Source organism: Typopeltis vanoorti, chromosome 16 (assembly GCF_054136105.1).
Source record: "Typopeltis vanoorti isolate ZY-2024b chromosome 16, IOZ_Tvanoo_1.0, whole genome shotgun sequence".
NCBI classification, from domain to species: domain Eukaryota; kingdom Metazoa; phylum Arthropoda; class Arachnida; order Uropygi; family Thelyphonidae; genus Typopeltis; species Typopeltis vanoorti.
Genome location: NC_143564.1, coordinates 50,838,058 through 50,864,728, shown reverse-complemented (window position 1 = coordinate 50,864,728; position 26,671 = coordinate 50,838,058). Strand labels below are relative to the sequence as shown.

General features: G+C 36.1%; 1 protein-coding gene across 2 annotated transcripts in view; it reads left to right on the top strand.

Annotated features, from left to right (window-relative positions):
- The window catches only part of LOC150098013 (transport and Golgi organization 2 homolog), a 160,260-nt gene that overhangs the window by 42,444 nt on the left and 91,145 nt on the right, over positions 1–26,671 (top strand). For both annotated transcript variants that reach the window (XM_090406381.1, XM_090406382.1), the window contains exons 3-4: positions 3,629–3,754; positions 23,448–23,562. In XM_090406381.1, coding sequence (XP_090262507.1) covers positions 3,629–3,754; positions 23,448–23,562 — 241 coding nt within the window. The remainder of the gene's footprint in view (positions 1–3,628; positions 3,755–23,447; positions 23,563–26,671) is intronic.

The following is a 26,671-nucleotide window of genomic DNA, read 5'->3' as shown; positions in this document are numbered from 1 at the left end:
AATCTCTCCAGTACCTTCACCTCCAGATATACAGACTGGCCTATAATTTGATTCTACAGCCTTATCACCACCTTTCTGCAATGGAACAATTTTATCCTCCTTCTACTCCCTTGGAACCTGTGCTGTTGTAAGACTTAATAAACAAGCATTCCAATGCTATCCCCAATACCCTGGAACATTCCCTTAACCCAGCTGGTGAGGTTTGAAAATGTAACAAAAGTGGTAAGGTGTGGTCCCACAGACCCACCCAAATAATGTAGTGTATTATAGAAATCCATATGTTTTTAATCAGTATTAGATTATGTATTGTTTAAGATTCTTCCTCACAGTCTTGTTCTATATCAGACTCATGATTAGTCTAAATCAGTGCAACTGATTTAGACTAATTCTAAATCAGTTGCACTATCATCATCTCCACTAAATGGCTCCTCGTCTGTCAAAGTGTAATCTATAAGCTGGTGTAACCTCTGTTCTTCCTACTCATAACTCATCTGATAAAAAAAAAAAAAAAAGATATTATACTCAAACTACCCTCTAAATATTTACAAAAACGTATTTGCTTATAGTTGGTATGTAAAAATATAGAAGCCACAGCAGTAACAATAATATTTTAGTAGAATATACATGAAAACAACTTACGTTTCGGAAGTAAATAAAGTCACACTTTTGGTAAGGTGGGGTCTGGTGGATCCAGCACGCTTTTTAATGCCGTGATTTTTGTATTCTTTTGTGAGTTGTTGGCTTATTTTGTTTAATTTGAAAACTGATTTTTTAAGTTCATCTTCATTGTTTTATATTATTATTATTATTATATTATTTATAATATAATAATAATAATAATTATATATATATATTACTAACCACTCGGCCAACCTTGCAGCCTGGTTGGCCGAATGGCTAGCATATCCGCTCTCCAGCCAAAGGGCTGTGAGTTCGGATCCTGCCGTGGGCATAGATGTTTGTGATTGTCTGTGGAAATAGTAGTGCCGATGGTCGGCGGTAAATGACGTTTGTATAGTTGCGGTCAGTTGGTGGATTGAGTGGCGGAAACAGAGTCGTAGAGCATGCCCTCCCTCGATGAGTCTTTGGACTCCCTGGAGGTGTCAAATAATAATAATATAAGCATGGAGTCCGAAGACTCATCGCAGGAGACCCATCTATCTTACCTCCTCTGTAAACCCGTTAACAAACAAAGCACTCACATCTGACTCAGGCAACCCATTCCACTTATTCACAACTCTCCAAGCAAAAAATCTAGTCTTTACACCCCTACTAACCACACTTTTATTCAACTTCCAGGGATGACCCCTTATTCTGGTCCCTCTATATGACTGTTACCTCTTCACTAGCCAAGTGCTGAAACATTTCCCCTGCATCTATCCTATAAAACCCTTTAAGCAACTTAAATGTTTCTATCCTATCCCCTCTATTTCTCATATCAACCAACTTCTGCAATCCACACACCTTCAATCTATTCTCATAGGGAACATTCCACAGGCCACTCGTCATCTTGTTCACTCATCTCTGAATCCTCTCCACCACTTCCTCATCCCCAAGAAATTCAGGGGACCAGACTTTAGCACAGTAATCCAGATGTGGACGTATCAAGGCCGTGTAAAGAGGAATAACAACCTCCTTATCTCTACTTGTTAATGTTCTTCGATAGCCAAGTAATCTTATGAGCTGCCATACTAACCTTAGCAATATGACCTCCAAACTTCAACTCTCTGTCTACCACCACTAAATTTCCTGAAGTACCGCTCCATTAATATGGTACACATCTTTTAATCTATTTATTCCAAAACGAACAACATTACACTTTTCCACATTAAACTGACACCAATAATATTTTGTTCATACTGACAACATATTTAAATCATCCTGCAAGCTCTCCACATCGCCTTCATTCACTGTTAGTCTACCTAATTTCGCATCATCAGCAAACAACTGAATATTTCCTTTCAAGTTATTTCCTATATCAATTATGTAAATTAAATTAAGTAAATTAATTAAATAGTAATATTCTCAGCACTGAACCTTGGAGCACACCACTGCTCACCTGTTTTCATGTCAATTCTGCTCCCTTCATATCATATACCACTTTTTTATATCTGTCCAGCAGCCACCCTCTTATCCACTTAACCAGTGTCACATCCATCCCCATTTGTTCTCATTTGCATAACAGAATTCCATATGGTATTCTGTCAAATGCCTTTGTAAAATTCTTGTAGCCATTTCCTTTATCCAACTCAGCTTTTACTCTATTATAAAAAGTTAGCAGATTACTAAGGCATGACTGACCTTTCACAAAGCCATGTTGACCCATACAGTATCATATTTTTATCTACCCATTCTTGAATTCTTTTTTATATCAATTTTTCTAGTACTTTTACCACCATGTCTGAGATATTGACTGGTCTATAATATGGTCTATAACAGTGATGGCGAACCTTTTTACCCAGGTGTGTCAAACATCTTCTTTTTTTAAATATTGACATTATTGATGTGCCACTTGCATACATGCATTATAAATTTAACTACTTAATCATAGATGGTGACTTATACATATCATATTAGGCTATTTATTTAATACGACATTGATATACAATCTGTGAATTCATATTATACAATTAATTTAATAAACTGAAATTAGTTTTTTCATCAGAATACCAATATTTTTCAACATCCAAGGTGTGTCAGTGCTGACATGCGTGTCATAGGTTCGCCATCACAGGTCTATAATCATCTCTGTCTCCTTTCTTAAATATAGATATAACCTTAGCTTTTAACTAATCTAATGGAACCTCACATTTCCTCCAACAGTTATTTATTAATTTTAAGAATCTCTGATGTCAGTATTCTTTGTCATATTACCAAAGCTCTGTATTTATGCCTAATTAGGTTGATTTTCTATTTTTTTATATCTTTATTGGTTCTATATCAGTAGTAATTTCTTCATTATTATTTTCTGTTATTAAATTTGGGTCATACCATTAATTTTTATAATGCTCTATCCATTGTTTCTGTTGTATTATGTTGATTTGTGCTCTATTTCTTTCTTCGTTTATTTAATTTCCTTAATATTTAGTAGGCTATGTCTTGTCTTCCATGTATGTCTTCTATTTTAGTAATAACTCCATCTCAAGAATCTTGGTGGGCTTTCTGTATATTTCTGGTTTTAACTATATTTCTTTTGTTTTTGTATATTTCTTCTGTTTCCTTGGTATATTTTTGAAGGAGTGATTTGTATGCCATTTGTTTTTCTTTTATTTCATTTTATATATCTGTGTTCTAGATTTGTAATGTTTTTCTTTTTAATCCTTTCTCTCATGCTTACACGATGATCAGAATTCATCATAAAAATTATGGAAACAACTAACAGGTTAGAGTAAAACTTCAGTTTAATATAAACCAAAATAAAAGCCTCGATGTTTTGACCTTCACATTAAGGACCATCACCTAGAGTATATACATATATACAAAGGAAGAAGCAATTCTTAAAATGTGACATTAAAATATTAAACAAGAAAGCATTTAAAATTTCTGACTATATAAGAGCGCGAGAGTTTAGTTAAAATATTAAAATGTTTCTACTTCAGAAGGCAAATGTAATCAATATATTTTATAGGAAAAGATCTGGAACCTGGGAAAGAAGGAGGATCTTGGTTAGTAATGAATAGGAATGGCAAAGTCGGTGTCCTCCTTAACATTCTGCAGCCTGATGATGAGATATTGGCTAATAAAAAAGGAAGAGGTATTTCTTTTTTAATATATATTTGGTATTAATTAATTAATTAGATGGTAACATTAGTAATTGAAACGCCACTTTTCTTGCTAGATGCCTAAAGTGGCTATTGTCATACTTTGTCTCTGAAGTGAGGATTTCATTTCTCTTCTCCCTTTCCCCATCTTCTCTGAAAAGGTCATACATCCTCAATACATTTTCTTACCAGTCTTCGTATATAAAGTCTGGTTCGACCTGGATTCTAGTTTGAGTATGGAAATGTTATTTGAAGTGCCTGTAAGGCAGGTATTTTTGAAGATAGTACATTTTTACTGGATTTATTTATTTAGTGCATTTACTTATTAATTGCTTGATTAAGAGTTTTTTTAAAAAAAATGGCACCTAAAACTCAGCAGAACAGTACAGCTGTATCAAAAGCAAATTCCATTGGATTCTGTAATATTTGTTATCATTTGCTTTTAAAAATTGACATGAAATTTTCAGATTAAAAGAAAGTGTCAGATAATCTACCAGGGAGGTTAGAAAAAGAAAAAGTTAAGAAACATGTACACAAATTCATATAGAATAAGAAAAATATGCAGAACGGCACGAGCCAAAAAAGTGCAGAAGCTGGTATGTTGTTAATAATATTAATAAGTCAGTGTAAGAAAAAAGAAGTAATGTAGTACAGTAATTCACTAATTAAATTTATGATTGACAACAGAATCAATGCTTTGAGCTTCCTAGTTGCAGAAATAAAGGACATGATGAATGCAACAGAGAAACAGAAAAGAAGAGTTAGAGATGGTCCTTTTAGTCACAAATGACTTCTGGCATAGGATTAGGTATACAGTATGTGAAATGATTTCTGGAAGAAGTTAGAGAGTAAAACTTGTTATTGTCAAGACACTATACCAAGGACTCTGATTATCTCTTACAAGAGAGTAAAAAGTTTGGGAAAGGAAAATAGATATGCTTCCTTGGATTGCAGTGGATAAGTGAAATGTGCTATTCTGAAATTGCTAGAATGTGCTGTGAATGAGTTTTAAGGTTCAAAGGTAGATTGTGAGATATTGTGCAGGATATGCTTCTGGTTTAGAGAGCACCAAGAGCAGTGGATGAGGGTAAGGCATGCACTATCTTTTTTTTTTTTTTTTTTTGTATAGGTATTTGACAGTGCCTCACATTTATTTTGTTTCTTTATATGGGGATTTTCTCCTCCTTCCCTGGGGGAGACAGGTTGAGACCTCCTAATGAGAGATCAGGTATATATATATATGGAAATGTTGATGAGAAGAGAACGATTTTGAGTTTGTGTTCAAAGATGCCTATATGTGTAAGAAATTAGAGAATAATAGAAATCTGCAAATTGTCCAACTGTGTCAGGCAGACTGCAGACAAGACAATATGAAAGAACAAACGGGTAGATTATTATGTCTGTACACAAATGCTAGGAGTATCAGAAAAGAAGGGATAGAGTTAGTTGCCTTAGTCAATATGTTGCGACCTCAGATTGTAGGTATTAGTGAGACCTGGCTATCAGAATCAGACCTACTAACCGGTATCGAGTCTCAAGGGTACAGTATTTTTAGGAAGGATAGGAGAGGAGGGGGCATGCTGCTACTGATATTGGATGACTTGAATCCAGTTAGAGTTGAGACTTATGGTTATAGTACTACTACTGTTAACAGTATTTTATGTGGCAGAGAGTTTGAAACCATCTGGTGTGAGGTGGAATCTAACAAGACTAATTACATAGTGGGGTGTTGTTACAGACTTGGTGGATCGATTGCTAATGATGAAGAAATGCATCACCAAATAGAAAAGATGAGTGTGAAAAGAGTAATTATAATGGGAGACTTTAATTATTTAAATATTGATTGGGTAGCAGTAGAATCTCATGAGAAGAATGAAAATGCATTTATTGAGCTGTTGCAGGGAAAACTTCCTCAAGCAGCATGTGACAGAAGGAATTCGAGGGCAAAGACTGTTAGATTTGATTATAGTGTCAGAGGGCGTTTCAGTTAAAGACATAACTATTCTGCCTCCGGTTCGAAGAATAAATAGAGTAGGAGTCAAATGAATAGGTAATCTTAGTAAGCAAGAGATTCGTAAAAAAAAAAAAAAAAAGGATGATTTGGAAGGAATATCGTGTGCATAAAGACGAGGTACGTTATGAACATTATAAGCAGCAAGCTAGAATAGTAACATCTGTCATACGAAAAGCAAAGTGTGAGTATGAAAAGAAACTGGCTCTGCGTGCTAAAGACAACCCACAAGAATTCTATTGATATGCTGCAAGTAAAAGAAAGAATGAATATGAAAGAATAACTCTTCTAAATTCAGATGCCGTGAGAGTTACAGATGCAGAAGAGGTTATTCAGTTAATGAGTACCCATTTTGTTAAAAGCTATCAACCTGGTGTAAGCAACATTGAGCTTACTGTTACCTCTTCACTTGATGAAGAAACGCAGCATATGAGGACGAGGTATTAGAGCTGTTTGCACAAATTGAATAAGAATTCAGCAATATGAACTGGTGGGATATCAGCACGTGTGCTAAAAGAGTGTTCAGCTGAACTGGCCATTCCTTTGACCAGGCTGTTTAATATGAGTCTTAGAACAGGGAAGATTCTGCAGGAATGGAAGGAATGTATGGTAATTCCATTGCATAAGGGTGGTGCAAAGACTGATGTATCCAACTCCAAAAAAAATTAGTATCTCAGACAAATTCTAGCCCTCACCCCCTTCTTAGCAGCCTTCTTTCTCAACTTCCAAAAATGCCCTCTCGTCCTTTCCTACTCTACAGAAATTGAAAAATTTCATCAATTGAAATTCTGTATGACCCTTGTCTGTAAGTCTCAATCATGTCTCCCCTATTACTGATTGTGAAGAAATTAATTAGGGCACACATTCAGAAATGGGTTGACAGTGAATCTCTATTTTGTAATGAACAACATGGATTTACTAAGGGAAGGTCATGTTTTAGCAAATTGCTCACATTCTATAAAAATGTTACCATTGAACTAGACAAGGGGAGTGGATACACCATGATACTTTTGAATTTAGCTAAGGCTTTTGATAGAATACAGCATGGCAGACTGCTGCATAAATTGGAGAAAATGGGTTTAGATTATAGAATATTAGCATTGATAAGAGGATGGCTGACTGTCAGATATCAAAAAGTGGTATACAGGGGATATGAGTCTGCAAGATTTAAGGTAACTAATGGTGTACAACAAGGATCAGTGCTTGGTCCACTGTTATTCAATTTGTACAGTAATGATATTGGGAAGGATTTGACATGTGACATACAGTTATTTGCTGATGATGATGCAAAGATAGGTAGGGTGATCGGGAATGCTGCTGATATGCATTCTTTGCAGAATGATTTGAATAGGATGGAATTGTGGTCATGGGAAAGTGGGTGTCAGTTCAATGTCAGTAAAGGTAAAGTCATTCACTTCGGCATGATTAGATATCCAGTGTCGTATTATATGGGTGGGATTATGCTAGAAGAAACTGATAAGGCTAAGGATCTTGGAATGTTAGTAGATAGGAAGTTGAAATTCAGGGTTCATGCAAAGATTGCAAATATAACTCAAAAGATGATTGTAATGTTGAAACGAACGTTGAAATGTAAAGATAAGGATATTATTTTGCCTCTTTACAAGGCCTTAAAACTGGGAGACCAACGGGGCTGGTTCCTGGTGGTTTCCATTGTGATTCTGATATATTGGAGAGAGTACAAACATCAGGATTGTGGAATACTGATTATGAAGACAGATTGAGAATTTGTAGACTGCAACTAGCAAACAGGAGAAATAGGGGAGACATGATTGAGACTTACAGACAAGGTTCATACAGAATTTCAATTGATGAAATTTTTCAATTTCTGTAGAGTAGGAAAGGACGAGAGGGCATTTTTGGAAGTTGAGAATGAAGGCTGCTAAGAAGGGGGTGAGGACTAGAATTTTCTATCAGAGGGTGGTGCATGATTGGAATGATTGCCATTGGATGTTGTGAGCACAAGCAGTGTGAACAAATTCAAGAATATAAGTATGATAGCTGTGTGTGTGTAGTATGTGGCCTCCCTCGATGAATCTGATTCCCTGGATTTCTCTCTTAATAATATTTTATGACTGTAAATTTGTGTGTTCATGATGCCAGTTTGCCTGTTCTGAGGAATGAAAAACTTGAGTTTCCAGGTGAAAAAACCCTCTACCTCCGTATGAGACCAGCTAACTCACCTTTATTAGAAAGAGACCAGAAACGGTTGTCTCACACTGGGTGCTGAATGAATTTCATCGCCCTGTGTGAGACCACTGAACTGTTTATTATTGGCCTGAAGTGTCTTGAAAAAAAAGTTCCATGTTAGTTCTCTAGATCAGTGGTTTCCAACCTTTTTTCACCTGTGTACCCCTTTTAAACCCATTTTTATAAATTGTACCCCTTGTTTTTAAATACTGACACTTTTGTTCGGTGCCTATCGTAATATAAAATAGTGGAAATGAGGTAATGAGTTGGGAAAGGAAAATTACTGCACTAAAAGTACAAACCACAGATTTAATTTTAGAATATTCATAATACAGAAGTAAGTATAGCTTCATGTTAAATATTGATAATGATGATCAAGTATTTAACAAAATTCTGATATATTATTAATAATAATATTTATTTGTGTTATCTGAAAAGTGTGTAATAATTGGTATACAGATCGCTAGTTGATTGAAACATTGTTGGTGAGATTGTTGAGCTTCCTTTGATGCACTTAGTTTCTTGAAATCAGGCTCAAAAGATGCAAGATACGGTCTTAAATCCGGTTTGTTGCAGTACTTATTTGTTTATGAAGGTGTAAGAAGAAAAAACTCTCTACTAGTTCAGTATTAGTAATTGGCAAGAGCTCAGTGCCTTCTCCCTGAGCTGTTCAATGAGGTGACAAAAGTGATGCATTAACTGTGCATTGTAATTGGTAGAAGAGTGGTTTGGTGGGAGGAATTCATAGCCATGCCCTCTCCAATCATCATTTGCTAATGTGAGCTAGTTTTGAAGTGTCTCCATTAGCGGTGATTCAAACTTAACATTTATTGTTCCATAACTAACGTTTTGCATTTTGTTTACTTGTTTTTCTGCCATTACTGATTATTTTTTATTTACTCCTGAATGGCCCAGTAGGTAACCCCGGGGGTACGCGTACCACCAGTTGGGAACTGATGCTCTAGAGCAGGGGTTCTCAACCTTTTTCCAGTGACGTACCACTATATTTAATTCAAGATATTAGATGTACCAGTAAGGCAGTGGCTCACATACCACCAGTGGTACGCATATCATAGGTTGAGAATCCCTGCTCTTGAGCAATGTTTCTGGACTAGGTTTAAAATAAATAAAACATACAAAAAATATATAAACTTCATAGAAATAGAAAAAAAAAAAAAAAACTTAGCCACCCACAGTACAAAATGTACTATAATTTGTCAGTAACCTTTTGTGGGTGAGAGCAATATTAAAACCTTCCAACTCTCTGATACTGCTCTCCTATGTGCAGTCATCTGATATCTATCAGAGGGTCACACTGTATATCAGCACTTCAGATGATTTGAAGCTTGGGAGGGCTGTTAGAGTGCTGATTCTTTTTGTTCTTCAAGCAGATTTCAGTAGATCAAATAAGCTAGAAAGATGGACAAATGAATGAGGATATCAGTGTAATGCAGCTAAATGTAAGGTTTTGAAATTTGGGATCCAAAGGTGGGATGCTTTATACTCACTTGGTGGAATTAAACTGGAGAAAGAAGGAATTTATGGGATTTTAGATAGAAATATGAAGTTCAGAGGACATATTGTAAAAAGGACATATTATTATCCAGGAAGACACATTATAAAGGTTGTTGTGAAGATGTCTCAGAGAATTGCTGCAATATTGAGGAGAACATTGACCACTAGAGATAAAAGGAAGATGGTGGTCTCATTATATAATGCTTTGAAGATCAGACTACATTCAGATTTCTGTGCTGATTTCTATTCACCAGGGTTTGAAATGGAAGTAATCTTGGAGTGGACATAGAGATGGATAACAAAAATGAAATCAGGACCCTACAGTGTCAGTTAGGAGGATTGACTGAGGACATGCAAACTGCAGAGTTTGGTCTAGAGAAGATGGTAGGGGGGGGTGAGACATTTAAGCTGTTGAAGAGTTATATTGTGTTAACACTGAGATTTTTCATGTGGTAGAAAGGGAAGGAACAAGAACAAGGGACCACCCTGGAAGTTGCAAAAACAAGTAGTGAGTTGAAGATTAACAAGATTTTTTTCATGGAGAGTGGGAGGATTTTGGAATGCATCATCTGGTAAGAGTAGTACAATAGACTTTGTGTTAACTAGCACTGACATCCCTTGATAAGTCTTGCGACTCCATAAAGGTCAAGAAAATAATAATAATAGCAAATAACTCGATGTGTGGGTTTTTGGATGTGTGGAGGGAGTTTGATTGCAGGAAGGACTTGTATAAGATAGATGGCCTTAACTTGAATGTATTTAATTGGGCCTGGAGAAATTATTTATTGGGATGAGACCTGATGCGAACATGATGATACAAATGTCAGTGAGCATGGTTGTGAATTCAGGGTATAGGTGGACCTGAGTGCTTTGGGTTCAAACTTTTTAAGTGCTTGGGGACAGAAAAGAGAAAGTTGTCCAGCTAGGCCAAGCAGACTGCAGATGTAAGTATATGAAAAAGCCAGGGGATAACTTATTATGTTGATACACAAATGCTGAGAACATCAGAAACAAAGGCTTGAGTGTGTTGCTTTGGTGAATATGTTGTGTCCGAAGATTGTATTGTCATTAATGAAACTTGGCTCTCAGTCAGATGTAGTAACCGAAATCAAGCATAAAGAATATACTATTTTTAGAAATGATAGAAGAGATGGGAAGGTGCACTACTAATAGTATCAAATAATTTGAGTCCAGTTAGGGTAAACAGTCATGAAAATAATAACTGTAATAATGTACTATGTAGCAGTGAGTTTAAGTCTGTCTAGTTTTAAGTAGAAGCTAATGAGACGAAATATATGGTGGGGTGTTGCTTCAGATGTGAAGGGTCAGTTTCTGGTGATGAAGAAATTTATTGCTAAGTTATCTTGATAGGTACTAAGTGAATTATCATTATGGGCGACTTAAATTATCCTGATTGGGTAGCAGAGAAAATTTGTGATAAGAATGAAGTAGAATTTATTGAGCTGTTGTGAGATAACTTTCTCAAGAAGCTGTGAAAAAAGCAACTCAGGGTCAAATTTGATTATAGTAGCATCAGAAGGTGGGGGGAGGGGGTCTCGTTATGAATGTGATCATTTTGCCACCAAATGGTGACAGTGATCATGCTGTACTTACCTAGAGAATAGCAAGTATGTGGATTCCAATTAGGACAGGTTACATGCTGAACTGCTTTTTTGGAAATTATGACCAACTCTGGAGAATACTATTCAGTCCCGTGGTATAAGTTTCTGAATGGGAAGGATAACAGCAGTGCTTGGAAAACTTTTAAAAAGATACTTAAATAATGCAGTATCTGAATGTGTTCCTACAGTTCGAGGAACAAATATAGTGGAGTGAAATGGATGCAACTTTATTAAACAAGTGATTCATAAGAAAAGGATGATGTGGAAAGAATATCATGAGAATAAAGGTGAGAGGAATTATGAAATATATAAAGTGCAGAACAGACGAGTTATAAGTATTGCATGAAAAGCTAAGTCAGAATAGGAGAAGAAATTAGCTGTGCAAGCTAAAGCCAACCGAAAGAATTTTAGCATATTCTGCAGAAGATGTTAGGCCACTTTAAACTAAATGGGGGTATTTGAAAAGCAGGGATGGGATTAAGGGATTGTTGGCCTCATGACTGCCTAAAGGTATTAGTGATGTCATGTATCATGGGAGTGCCTTAGGGATATCAAATGGTGGTTACTTGGGGAGTTTGAAGTTAAGAATAAGTGATGCAGGATGTTGAGATTAACAACTCATGTGTTTATGTGACCCATGGAGGGCATCAGTTGGTGATCATGACAGGTTAAGATGAACTGGTGTCATCGGTTATCCTGGGACAGTCAGCTGGTATTCATGTGGAGGTTTGAGATTATAGGTAATTTTAAGATGCCATTTTTGGTTTTAAAGTGGCATTCTGGATGATGGTTGGGGGGGGGATGCCCTGGAGGGACAGCTATTGTTGATATCATAGGAATACCTGGATTATTAGCTGGTGGTCACATGTAGGGCCTTTAGTTTGAGTGAGGAAATTATAGGTGAGTATATTTGATATGGCTTTCAATAGGTGGCAGCAAATTTTTCTACTATAATTTATTATTATCATATGTAACCTCCAGAGAGTCCAAAGACTCATCGAGGAAGGGCATCTACTCTACAACTGTCTCCATCAACTGATCGCAACACCATCTATCGCTGACCACTACCACTAGTATTTCCACGGACAATCACAAACATCCATATCCATGGCGGGATTTGAACCTGCAGCCTTTTGGCTAGAGAGTGGATATGTTAACCACTCGGCCAGTCAGGCTGGCAAACTGAGCACCCACCATTTGTTGAGCAATCTATACAAGCGTCATCTTCCTCCTCGCTCATGGTGATGACTGCACAACTTCTTGCGATTTAAAATCCTGCAGGTCCAGCGATCTGCCAGCAATATCCTGTAGACTGAGGGAGTCTACTAGCAGAAGAAAATGTTTAAGTGTTGTGTGTGTGGGGGGGGAGATGCCGTGACCTTACTTGGCTCAGCACAAATATCCTACCTCCGTAAAATCCAGATATCCACCACTGGTCCTCTTCGTAGGTGGGGCCCTACGTGCCCATTGACCTTGTACACATTTCATGTAGAGGACAGTAGACTGTCCTCTACATGAAATGTGTAGTGAATTTAAACTGGGTTAGCCAGTGCAATGCAAGAATCACAAAATACCTCCAATAGTGGAATAGTAAAACCTGAAAAAAGCGTGATTATCTATTTAACTGTGTGATTTCAGCCCCCTTTCCTAACAGTTTTTTTGACTGCAAGAATTTTAGTTATGTGCACAAGTTCACATTGAGAGAAGACACAAGAAATAAGAAAAGCCTCATTGACTGCGTTATTGTTGATAGTGATATCGACATGCTGGTATAGGATACAAGAGAGTCAGTCGATATAGTGGAGTTACTGAGCGCGCACTTTGCAAAAGCATATCATCCAGGTGGTGACATTGAAAAAATGAAGGAACCATTACCTTATACGGGAATAGTGATGAATGAAGTGGAGGTGACTAGTCTATTACAGAACCCTAATGTGAACACATCTGTGGGATTGGATGGTATACTGGCACGGGTCTTAGATGAAGCGGCTAAAGAATTTTCAGTGCCCTTGACCATGTTGTTTAATCTGAGTCTCAGGTCTGGCTTAGTCCCGAAGGTGTGGAAGGAGGGGAAAATAGTTTCACTGCATAAAGGAGGATCCAAGACTACGGTTGCAAATTACCGACCGATCAGCATATCAGGAGTCGTTGTCAAGGTCTTAGAGAAAGTAGTCAAAGGAAAAATACAGGAATGGATTGATGAAAACAAGATACTGTATAGAGGACAGCATGGCTTTGTGAAGGGTAGATCATGCTTCAGTAACTTGCTCAAGTTTTATAACAAGGTGACGGCTGAACTGGATAAGGGAAATGGGTTTACAGTGATACTGCTGGACCTGGCAAAGGCGTTTGACAGGATACCACATGGAATACTAATCCGTAAACTACAACATATGGGAATGGATATAGGGTTGGTGAGGTGGATAGGTGGTTGGTTGATGGAGAGATATCAAAGAGTAGTTTATTCAGGAGTAGAGTCCAAAAGACGGCCTGTGACTAGTGGTGTGCCACAGGGTTCTGTTCTTGGACCACTGCTGTTTAATCTGTTCATTAATGATATAGGGAAGGATCTAAGTGGAACAATTCATTTGTTCGCTGATGATGCAAAGTTGGGTAGGGCAATAGTGAATGCAGAAGATGTCAAAGTCTTGCAGGATGACTTAGATAGATTGGAGTTATGTGCTAAGGAGAATGGATGTCAATTTAATGTGACAAAATGTAAGGTTATGCATTTTGGGGTGAAAAGATTAGCAGCAGTATACCACATTGGTGGAACTGTACTCCAAGAGATTGATGAAGCCAGGGACTTGGGAGTGTTGGTGGATAAGGAGATGAAGTTTAGGGGGCACACTGCAAAAGTAGCTAAATCAGCTCATCAACTCGCTTAGTTGTTGAAAAATACCTTGACGAGCAGAGACAAGCAAGTTATTGTACCTCTGTACCGAGCCTTGATAAGATCTCATCTCGACTACTGTGCCCAGATTTGGTCACCTCGGTTCCTTCTTGATGGGGAGGAGGTGGAGAGGATCCAGAGGCGAGTGACTAAGATGATAACAGGTCTATGGAATGAACCATATGAGAACAGGTTGAAGATTTGTGGGTTGCAGAAACTAGTTGATAGGCGGAGGAGGGGAGATATGATTGAGACATTCAAATTGCTAAAGGGATTCTATAGGATTAATTCAGAGGATATTTTTGAGATCAGGACTGGTGGTGGGAGAACTAGGGGACACCTATGGAAGCTGGGCAAGAATGTGGTTAGCAGGGGTGTTAGAGCTGGGTTCTTTACTTTTAGAGTGGTAAATGAGTGGAATAAGCTGCCAGAGTCTGTTGTGGGTGCTATGACGGTGAACGAGTTCAAGACAAGGTATGATAGATACTGTGAGAATGTAATCGCATAGTTGTGTGGACATGATGTTTAGGGCCTCCCTCGATGAGTCTAAGGACTCCTGGAGTCGCCCGAAATAATAATAATAATAATAAAAAAGAGTGTGCAGAGCATTTTAAATTGGAAGTGACCATTACTTAGTACTAAGGTGGATAGAAATTAATATCACATTGAAAAGAAGTTTTAAAAAGAATTAAAGTTGAGCAGCCTTTACAGGTAAACTGTAGAGTTGACTATACAAACATTATTAAGAAAAAATGAAACAAATTGCAAACAAGAACCAAACCTTGAAGTCTCAGTAGCAAACTCTGAAGAAGACATTGATTCAGCTAGGGAGATATGTGATGAAGTTGTCTGCAAGGAAAAAAAAATAAGAACACCATGATGGACACAAGAAGTTAAAGAAGCAGTCCTGGAAAAGAAGAAGGCATACCAAAAGTTCCTAGCAAATAAGTCAGTAGATGTTCTAAAGGAATACAGACACAAATGTAAGAGAACTAAGCTTGTGTAAGAGTAGCTAAACAAAAATCATGGGAAGACTTTGACAAGAATATAGAAAATAAATATCTGAAAGGTGGCAAAATGTTCTGGAGACTTCTGAAGAAGCTTAGAGATGGAGGAAAGAGTACTGTAAAAGGAATGAAAGATGATAAAGGTGACATGAAAACTGAAGATAAGGATATTGTTAGATTGTGATAGAGTGGAAATTTATGTATTCCTATCTTATCGCAGTCTAACCTGCTTTTTTTAAACAAAAGAATGAGATAAATACAGTAAATTGCCCCTAAGTATAGAATAAGTATTATGTATATATAAATCAAGTATGTTCTGTTATGAAAAGGTTAATTAAGTATGTATTTTGTGCCATTTGCGAACATGTTTAATTTAGTATTGAAAATGTAAAGCATTACCAGAGCTTTAGAAATTAACCTGTGTAAAAGAATTTATAAAATGTGAGCACAAATCCAACAGTTGGGGGGGGGGGGTGAAGTTCAAAGGTCGTAACGCAAGGGAGGGTTCGCCCCGAGTAAACAATGACGTCATAGTACGTGCAGTTAGCGGCGGAGACGATGGACGTCATGACGTAAGAATTCGCCAAAATATCGAAGCGGGCGAGAAGTGCCGAGAAAAAGGAGGGAAATATAAGGGTCATGCGACCCTGAAAGAAGGCTTTTTTCTCCCTGGATCTCCTGGTGTCCGGTTTTTGTGCGGTGGTGTGGGGCGCGAGTCTCCTCGGTGTTGAAAGGTGCCTCGATGTCGGACGACTTCCGATAGGCAGTTACGGGCTTGGTGGCCGTATTCGCCGTGAAAAGAAGTTTCCTGTGAATCTATGAAGCTCTAAAGAATCGAAAAGGGAAGATAAGTAAACTTTGTTTGTGTTATACTGAATAGGAATGAAAGAATTGTGTCATGTTAACATGTTGTGAAAAGGACATTTGTGATTCAGGATAGGATTATATTGCTAGGACTTTAGAAGGATATTGAAATTTTGTTGATTATTTGTCGTTGTGTTTAAGTTCGCCATTATACTGAGTGAAATTAAGGATATGTTTAGAGCAAAGAATTGGCATAATATAGAGATTGTGAAGGATATGAATGTTATCTTGTGTAGTCTGACAGAGCTACAAAGTTTTAGATTGATTGTGATAATGGTATATGATTAGAGCATTAGCGGAGTTTAATATAATTCATTCTTTGGGAAGCTACTGCATATTATTTTATAAGTGTGACAGTAGTGTTTGAATTTTACATACCTTGTCTGAAACTCCCTTAAGATGGGATTTAATTTAGTGTTATTATGTGTATTAACCTTTGAGTATAATAAACCTTGCTTTTGATTCTAACAAAGACTTTCTGTGATTTCTGGAATCCGATGCACCGCTTATAAAGATATTAATGTGAACCTATGCGGGATATTTGAAAAGAGTAAATTTTGGCCACGTCTGCAGAGTTAATTGGTATCATTAAGTATTGTCCTGAGATTACCTCTTGGTTGTTAATATTTAATAATCTAATTGCGCTAAGTGGCGCAGCGAAACAAATAAATTTCTTGGCGTTTTAAGAGGGGTAAATCTCAGACACTCTGATACTCTGGTACTGCCTCGATTTCGAGGAAATTCCATTGTCCCTCAGAGGTACCACGTGTTACCTGATAGAGTGTATCAAGGAGATATAGTAAAAGGTTAAGGTAGTTGTATTTGAGAAGAAAGGTTACAACATAAATGGTGTAGTCAGCCGACAGGATTGTAGTTAATAGAAAATAAAATAAAAGAAAAGCAACACATAACAATATCATAGATGTCTGGAGTAATTACTTTGAAAAACTGTTCAGCAAACCAAGCAATGACCTAACCATACTAGAAATTTTTCAAGAGGAATACATATCAATACTTAAAGTAGAAAAAACTGTCAAAACTTGAAATGTGGAAGGTAGCTGGAGTAGATGATGTTCGACCAGAAATGCTTAAGTATGGAGGTATAAACGTTTTGCACTGACTACACTGCATAATTAAGTGGGCCTGATCAGAAGGTTAAATTTCAGATGATGAGAGAAAAGCACTCATATTAAAATCTATTAAAAAAGGAAATAAAGCTGAATGCATGAATTGCAAAGGAATTTCTTAACTAAGTGTTCCAGGTAAGATATATGCAAGCATACTTGAAAAAAGGCTGAGAAAGATTGTGGAAGTAAAACTTGGAGAAGAACAAGCTGGGTTCTGGCCAAATAGAGGTTGTCAAGATCAGATTTTCACTTTAAGACAAATAGTTGAGAAATCAAAGGAATATGATAAGGATCTGTACATAACTTTTTGTAGATCTGGAAAAGGCATACAACATGGTGCCCAGAGAAAAGCTTTTCAAAATACTACAATCATATGGGGGTGAATGGAATATTATACAGAGCAGTACATAGTCTATATTTAATTTGTTAGTCAGCAGTTAATTGAAGGAAATACAGGGAAATGATTTAATGTAAAATCAGGGGGAATGACAAGGATGCACATTATCTTCACTCTTATTCATCATCTATATGGATCATGTTATGAAAGAAAGTGGCATTAGGCCTGATATTAGAATTGAAGATGTCAAACTTAATCTCTTTGCTGTATGCAGATGATGTACTCCTAAACACATCTAGTGCAAACTTCCAGAATTCTCTAACTAAAGTAAATAACAGTTGTAACAAATATGACATGAAAATCAGCAATAAAAAGACCAAAATTATGAAGATAGTCAGGCACATACAGAACTTCGCCCGCATTCTGAATGGAGATCCTATAGAACAAGTAAAATATTTCAGCTGTTTAGGCAAGTTTTTAGTGAAGATGGCAATTAAATCTTGAAATTGACAATAGAATAAGCAAAGATGTTATGGTAGATAGCTAGCTGAATAAATTTATATGGAATAAGAGGGAATTAGCCAATTCTAGCAATATACAAATTAGCAGTATACAAGACAGTGTTCAAACCATTTTAAGGTATGGATCTGAGAGTTGGATTAGAAATAAAGCACTTGATCAAAGACTAGAGACCACAGGTATAAGGGTTCTCAGAAAAATTAGAGAAGTTCATCAGTGGTAGAATCATATTATTCTCGTAGAAAGGCTTAGACGTTGGTTATGCATTTTTACTAAATTGCTTAAGGAAATTACAACATATACTAGGATATACATTAAAATTAATTTTAATACGCTTCTAATATTTCGGCAACGTCACGTTGCCATTTTCACAGGAACTTAAAAACAAGACACGTGCATGCAAGCACAACAAACAGTAAATGAGGACTAAGCAGGAAGCTATTCTTTCTCCTGAAAGTCCTGATGGTGCCCCCTAGTGAGCAATGTTGGTATTCTTGGCTGATTGGGCTGAAGATCTTCTGATGTAGGTTTCCCAAATTTGGGGCAGTCTCATGCAACCAAATTTGTTGAGGTTTGGATTGTTTCTTAGGGCTGAAAAGCTTAGGGCTGAAATTGTTTCTTAGGGCGTGAAAATCCTTTCGTATTTGAATTTACTATGGTGTATTATCGTGGTTTTCTTCCACTGTATTCTATGGCAGGTATCCAGCGCATGGTCTGCAAGACCAGAGTGAGTGTATTGGTGAAACCGGATGTAGTCCTTGTGTTCTGAAATTCTGATATTAGCTGTCCTGCCTGTTTGGCCAAAGGGACAGCTTACAGCTGCAAGGGACCTGGTATACACCAGCTTGGTCTGGGGGGGGGGGGGTCTTTAGTAGAGCGGATAAGGGATGGTAATTTTTTATATGGTCTGTAACAAGAAGTTAAGTCATGTTCTTTTAGGATTTTTGTAATTTTTTCCAAGGTGCCTTGGATATAGAGATATTTGGTGATGGATTTAGAGTAACCCTTGTTGTGAGGTGGGGGGGTGGTTTATTGGTTTCAATATTTTTTGGATTTTTTTGGGGGGAGGGGGGGTAACCATTGGCTGAGAAAGTGTTGAGAATGTGGTTTAGTTCTGTGGTTAGGGCATTGTCATTTGAACAAGACACGTGCACGTCTTGTTTTTAAGTTCCTGTGAAAATGGCAACGTGACGTTGCCGAAATATTGGAAGTGTATTAAAATTTATTTTAATGTATATCCTAGTATACATTGTAATTTCCTTAAGCTATTTAATAAAAAAAAAAGTAAAAATAGAATTATATTAAAAAGAAGATATTAGAAAGGAACTTAGCATTCAAGAATGTGTCTGCAGAACTGATCTAAGGTGGGACAGCCTGGCTGAGGAAAGACTAGCAAAACAGGTGTTTAATGCCAAGATAGCAGAAAAGGGATCCTGAGAAAGACCAAGATCTAGGTGGATTGATTAACCAAGGTCTAGGAGAAGTGCCTTAGAATCACACAAAACATTAGATATGACAAATATTGGAGTTCTCACAATTAATAGACTGATTTGGAGAAAAATTGTTGATAGGAGATTAATAATAACATATCTTTTAATCATGTAGTGTGTCATAATAACATGAACACCCCTTAGGGATACACATCAGGAGATTAGATGTCGATGTTTGGAATTTTAGTCTAGTGTCACTAGCCTATTTTAATGTTTTCATGTCAAAATTTGTGTGAGCTGGTGGAAGTACAAACTTTTCTAAAATAATTATTGGATTTTAGTGATTCCATTCCCATAACTTTTTTTTTTTTCCTGAAGTGATTTCACTCTCAACAGATGGCATCACACTTTTGTAATTTTCAGTCATGTTGGGGGAGGGGGCTACATGTGTAATTAAGCAGAAATCTGTATGTTTAAATAATCTTAAATATATCTTATCAGAATATTTTATCTGTGTATAATCAAGAAGTGGCTTGATGTGATTTTTAAAGATGTTAAAAATTCATTATTTTTTCTTTAATTAAATGTTTACATTTTTTACCATAATTAATCATAATGAAATGTTTCTATAGGACTAAAATTGCAGGGGGGGTATCAAATTCTAATTTGAATACCTAAGCAAAAAATTGTGTTTCATTCTGACTTCAAAATAAAGGAGTACAATAGCTAAGAAAGTAAAATAGTTAAGAAATATGGAGAACATCAATGATGCCAAAATTTGTTCAGAATTTGATGATAGCCGATGAATTGCAGTCGACAAATTAAGTGTCATCCGGATAGATGACCAAGTTTTTTAAATCAATCTGTGTGTTAAAGATTGAGTCCAATAGGACAAAACATAAAATTGGTTTCTGCTGTAGATCAGTGAGTGCCAGGGATGATGTGAAGCCTTCATATAGTGTTTGTAAATGTCCCGAAATTAAGACCTTTAATCATACTGAATAAAATCTTGCAGTTCTGATTTTTCCGTGGACCTCTTCAGATGAGTGGTGATAACCCATCCCATAATGCAGATAGTTGGTAATTCCAATTCTATGAACGACAGATGGTTGCCAATATCATGTATTTTGGGTAAAAATTACTCAACTTCTTCACAGCTCAGCATGAAAACTGCCTTCATTATCTACTGTTGCATGATGATGATAAGGTTGCCATTTGAGAACACTAGAATCTTCGGTGTCAATTTCATAATATGCTTTGCATTGCAGGCAGCTAAGGATATCGTTCCATCAGATTTTCCCAATTGCTTCCCCATAATCACATTACACTGGCAGTATCTTAAAAATAACAATCAGCTACTCTTTCTATAATTTATCACGTGGAAACCAGAAAACCAGATAAGGTCATATCTATGTAAAAAGGTAAAAATGACTTCCTTATTCTTACATGTCAGTGTTCGTTTCACCATTGCAATTGTCCTCTTAGTTGTATTCACAATTTTTTTGCTATATGACACTAAACTTTAATTTCCTATCCACTGAAAATTTCAAGATCCCTAACTTGATCATTTCCTTCTAGCATAATCCCACCAATATAATATGACATCTGATATCTCATTACATGCAAGTGCATTACTTTACACTTGCATTGAACCGACAGCAATTTTCACATGCCCACAATTCCAGCCTGTTGAAATCATTCTGCAAGTACTTCATATCAGCTGCATTCCTGATTGCCTTGCCTCTCTTGCGTCATCATCAGACAGCTGCGTGTCACCTGTCAAATCCTTCTCAGTGTCATTAATGCAAAGATTGAATAACAATGTACAAGGATCCCTGTGGCCACTGGTCACCATAAATCTTATAAGCTTGCATTCCTATATATATATATATATATATATATATATATATATATACCACTTTTTGATATTTGTCAGTCAGCCACCCTCTTATCTATGGTAATAATCTATAATCCAACCCATATTCTCCAATTTATGCAACACTCTTCCATGCTGTATTCATTCCCCTTATTTAACTAAATGGTAACATTATTATAAAATGTGAGCAAGTTGCTGAAACATGACCTTCCCTTAGTAAACCCATGCTGTTCATTGCATAGTATAGATTTGCTGTCTACCCATTTCTGTACCACCACTCCAGAGATACTGATAGCTTTGACAGTTGGACACTTCGGTCTTTGCACCACCCTTGTGCAATGGGATTATCATGCATTCTTTCTACTCCAGTGCAATCTTTCCTGTTTTGAAGAATATTATAGCCTAATCAAAAGAACAGTCAGTTCAGCTGAACACTGTTTTACCATCTGTGCTGTTATTATCCCATCAGTCCCTATTGCATTCTTATTCTTCATCCATGGAAGAGGTAGCGGGGTGCTCAGTGTTGCATATACCAGATTGTTAATTTTTAGCAAAATAGACCCTCATTAGTTGAACAGTCTCTTCTGCATCTGCCACATGAATACCATCTACATTCATCAGAGTTATTCTTTCATGCTCATTCTTTCTTTTACTTACTGCATAATGATAGAATTTTTTTGGATTTTCTTTAGCTTTCAGAGCCAATTTATTTTCATACTTGGACTTAGCTTTCCATAAAACAGTTACTTCTCCATAACCGCATTACATTCACAATATCTTAAAAATAACAATCAGCTACCCTCTTCTTGGCCCTCTTATAATAAATTTTCGTAACTGACATCATCCTTATGCACATGATATTCCTTCCACATCATCTTTTTTCTTACAAATCTTTTGGATTATTATTACTTCTCCATAACCACATTACATTGGCAGTATCTTAAAAGTAACGTAACCTAATTAACACTTATCCTATGCATTATGACTGGGAAATCAATTGTTGTGCTTTTGCCAGCTTCATCAGAATGAGAAGAAAGAGATTTGATTTGTTGCGATTTGAGTAGTATGAAGGGTGAGAGAAGGTGAATTAAATCTTTTTGAGTGAGGATGAGAAGCAGGATTGTGTTTTGGTAGTATTGCAGGTAACAGTTAAACTCATCCCATGAGAAAATAGCATGAAAGTCTGTATTTGAAGTACCAGTTGTAGAACTTCTTGAAGCTTTGGATGTTTGGGCACTCCTAGATTTATCATGTAAGAGGAATAGAGTGCACCATCATTACCAAACTATGGATAGAATTATTGGTCACTGAGAAAGGTCCACTTATGTATGGGAAGAAGATTAGGTCACAGAACAGTTCTGGCATGTTCCTTCATCAGTGGAAAAGTCTAACAAGAAAAAGCTGTTTACAATGACTTGTAGTAATTGATCAAAGAGAGAACTTTAATTACAGAGACTGGAAGATAAGAAGGATTGCAGTTTTCTGAGCAGGCTTCTATGCCATATCTGATCAAATTCTCTGAAAGTGGCAAGAACAACTACACAGGTAATTACATTTAAAATGGAAAGGTTTTCTCTAAACCTTTCCATTTTACATCTTTTACCATCTCTGTAATGTGATTCAAAAATAGTCTCAACAAAAAAAGTAAGATTTATCTACTGTTTAATCAATTAATCAGGCTATAAAATAATATTAAACATACCCTAAAATTACATTTAACATTGCATTTATAGCTAAATTCTACTCATTGCCTGGATTCAAAATATGGCTTGAGGTTGGAGATCTATTCTAGTCCATCAAACATAAGTTATGTTAATAAATTATCAGTATTCTCAAAATTAAACTTCATGAACTTGATTTTGTAATGATTATTCCAGCTTCATTTGTATGATATTTTTCTAGTGCATGCAGAATTTGCCATTATTGGTTAATTGATTACTGTATTCTGCCATGTGAATTACGTTTTTTACCACACTGATAATGGACTGTTATTTATTTTCAGAATGAATTATGTTGTTTACTTCAGTAAATCCATTTATTTATATATATTTACATATTTTTTAACCTTTTTTCAATGATACCCATATTCCAGATAATGAATTTTCTGAATCTCTGGTTTCCTAGGGTTTTGTAATTCATATTCTGCATCAAATACTTTGGATCCTCATAGCCTTTTTTTCATATGACTATTACTTATTATTAAATTATTTGAAACTACTACTATTAAACAGATGCTTCTTTCTTTTTTTTAATTAGAAGTATGTTTTGTTTGTGTAGGTTTTTTGGTTGTTGATTATGCATGCGGACAACTTGATGGACTTTCTTATCTTCAGAAGATTCGTTCATCAGCTGAAGACTACAATGGCTTTCTTCTTGTCACCATGGAACTTTGGCAAGTGTTTGCAACTTAGTTTCTAGGTACAGCCATATTTATTTTTAGAGAAAATAGGTTTCTAAAATATATGAGACTAAGAACTTAATCTATGAATAAATTGCACCACTGAGCATATAATATTTTAAGCTTGATAAACTACATAATGTCAATTCTCCAGCTGATACTCTTCAATAATTTGACTTAGCACTATTAAGAGGATTGCACTAGTCAAGTAAAGTTCTCTCAGATAATTTAGCTCTTTGATTCGATATTGATTTTGAAAATTACACTTGAAAATATATAATGCTTACAAGTGCAGAGAGAAGAAGCAGAATAAGGTATGTTGAAACCAGGTTTCATGAAGATATTTTATAATTTTATTCATGATTTGTCACCTTTTTAAGTGATTTTGATATTGTTTTAATTCTGAACAACCATTAAAGATTCAAGTTTAAACTCAAACTTTGCATTAAAACAATTTTGGGGGAAGAATGAGATGATCCTTACCTCTAGAACTTTCACAGTAATAAATTGGTTTAATAATATCCAGGTTATTTTGACAATGAGATGTTCCTTTTCACATACACAGTCCATTGTCATTATTTTTCAGAAAGAACCTTAAATGATGCTTCTGCCTTTGCTTATTTAATAAGGAAAGGTCAGTATCCACTGACATTTCCTTATTAAATACTAAGAAATTGCACTAAGAAATTGAAAGCTTCAAAAGTGATAGTATTATGATAAGATTGTGTTTGAACATGTTTTTTTATGAACATCCTGCTATAAAAGAATGGGACATATAGTACATTGGTACATCAGATTGCCTATATTTTTCAGAGGCAAAACATGGTCTTTTCTCATGCACTTAAGAATATTAGTTATGCATGATAATAACATCTCACAGAGATGATCACAGGATTATATACCAGTAATTGAATGTTTATACAGACATATCAAAATGGGATTTAAATCCATCATCATCAAATTCCTGCCATGTACTCAAGGGGTGTACAGGATATGATAGTACTACATGAAAAATTTACATCATTACTAACTTAGTATCCACAATTTTTCTCCAGATCAGGCTGTTACTTCTCAACACTCCAATATTATCAGATCTTATATCTCTGTCGTCTAAGACACTTTGTACCACATCAATCCACCTATATCTTGGTCTTCCTCTGGGTCGATTTCCTGCCAACCTGGCAGAGAATACTTGTTTTCCCAATCTTTCCTCGCCCATTCTATTTAAATGACCATATCATCTGAGATTAGCTCTGCTAATGCATTCCTGGATGCCGACAATGTCGAGTTCTTCCTAACATCCTCGTTTTTAATATGATATTGCCATCGATGGCATCTGTTCATGCCTCTAATCTTTCTCAGGATTCTCATATCTGTGGTCTCTAGTCTTTGGTCAAGTGTTTTACTTCTAACCCAGCTCTCAGATCCATAAGTTAAAACTGGTTTGAACACTGTCTTGTATACAGCTAATTTAGTGTTCTGACTAATTTCTCTCTTATTCCATATCAATTTATTCAGTTGACTTCCTACTATACCAGCTTTATTGATTCTGTTGTCTATTTCCATATTTAATTTACCATCTTCACTAAAAATCATGCCTAAGTAGGTCAAATGTTTTACTTGTTTCACAGGTTCTCCATTCACACGCAGTTGACATTTTCAAAGATTCTGCCTATTTTCATTGTCTTTGTCTTTTTATTGGTGACCTTCGTACGATATCTATTACAACAGTTATTCAGTTTAGTCGAGGAATCTTGCAGACTCGTAGCGGATTTATTGATAAGTATGGCATCGTCCACATAAAGCAAAGCGCTGACATTAACATCTCCAATTTTGATATCATGTTTAATGCCACTTTCTTTCATAATGTGATCCATATAGATAATGAATAACAGAGGGGATAATGTACATCCTTGTGTCACACCAGATTTAACATTAAATCATCTTCCTGTACTTCCTTCAATTCTAACTGCTGACTTACAACTCAAATAAAGACTAAGTATTGCTTGATATAATGCCCCATTGACACCATATAACTGTATCGTATTGAATAACTTCTCTCTTGACACCTTGTCATATGCCTTTTCCAAATCGACAAAACTTAAATACAGATCTTTGTTATATTCCCATGTTTTCTCAACTATTTGTCATAAAGTGAAGATCTGATCCTGACAGCCTCTATTTGGCCTGAATCCAGCTTGTTTTTCACCAAGCTTTTCTTCCACAATTCTTCTCAACCGTTTCTCAAGTATACTTGCATATATCCTATCAGGAACACTCAGTAGGGAAATACCTCTGTAATTCTCACATTCAGTTTTATTTCCCTTTTTATATATGGGTACTATGAGAGCTCTACTCTAATCATCGGGAATTCGTCCCTCTGTCCAGGCCTTCTGAAGTATGCAGTGCAGCTGCTGCAAGACTTTTATACCACCATACTTCAGCATTTCTGGTGGAATATCATCTACTCCTGCTGCCTTTCCACATTTTAAGCCTTTGATGGCTTTTTCTACTTCCAGTATGGATATGTATTCCTGACTGCATGCCTGGTCAGTGTTTTTTACCACTGTGCTGTCACTGCTTGTTTCATTTAGCAATTTCTTGAAGTAATTACTCCATACTTCAAGGATATCTTTTTTCTCCCGTTTTCATGTCACCTTTATCATCTCTAACTCCATTTACAGCACTCTTTCCTCCATTTCCAAGCTTCTTCCACAACCTCCAAAATATTTTGCCACTTCTTGATATTTCTTTTATGTTCTTGCCAAAGTCCTTCCATGACTTTTGTTTAGCTAGTTTTACACAGTGTTTAGCTTTCTTACATTTCTCTCTGTATTCTCTAAGAGCAAGAGCTGACTTATTTGCCAGGAACTTTTGATATGCTTTCTTCTTTTCCTTCACTGTCTCTTTAACTTCCTGTGTCCACAATGGAGTTCTGATTTTTCTATCCTTGAAGACAAGCTCACCACTTGCCTCTCTTGCTGAATCAATTAAGGTTTTCTTCAATGCTTGCCACTGAATCTCCAAGGTTTGGTTCCTGTTCTCAAACTCTTTCATTTTTTCTTCAATAATCTTTATGTATTTTAGTCTACACTTCACATCA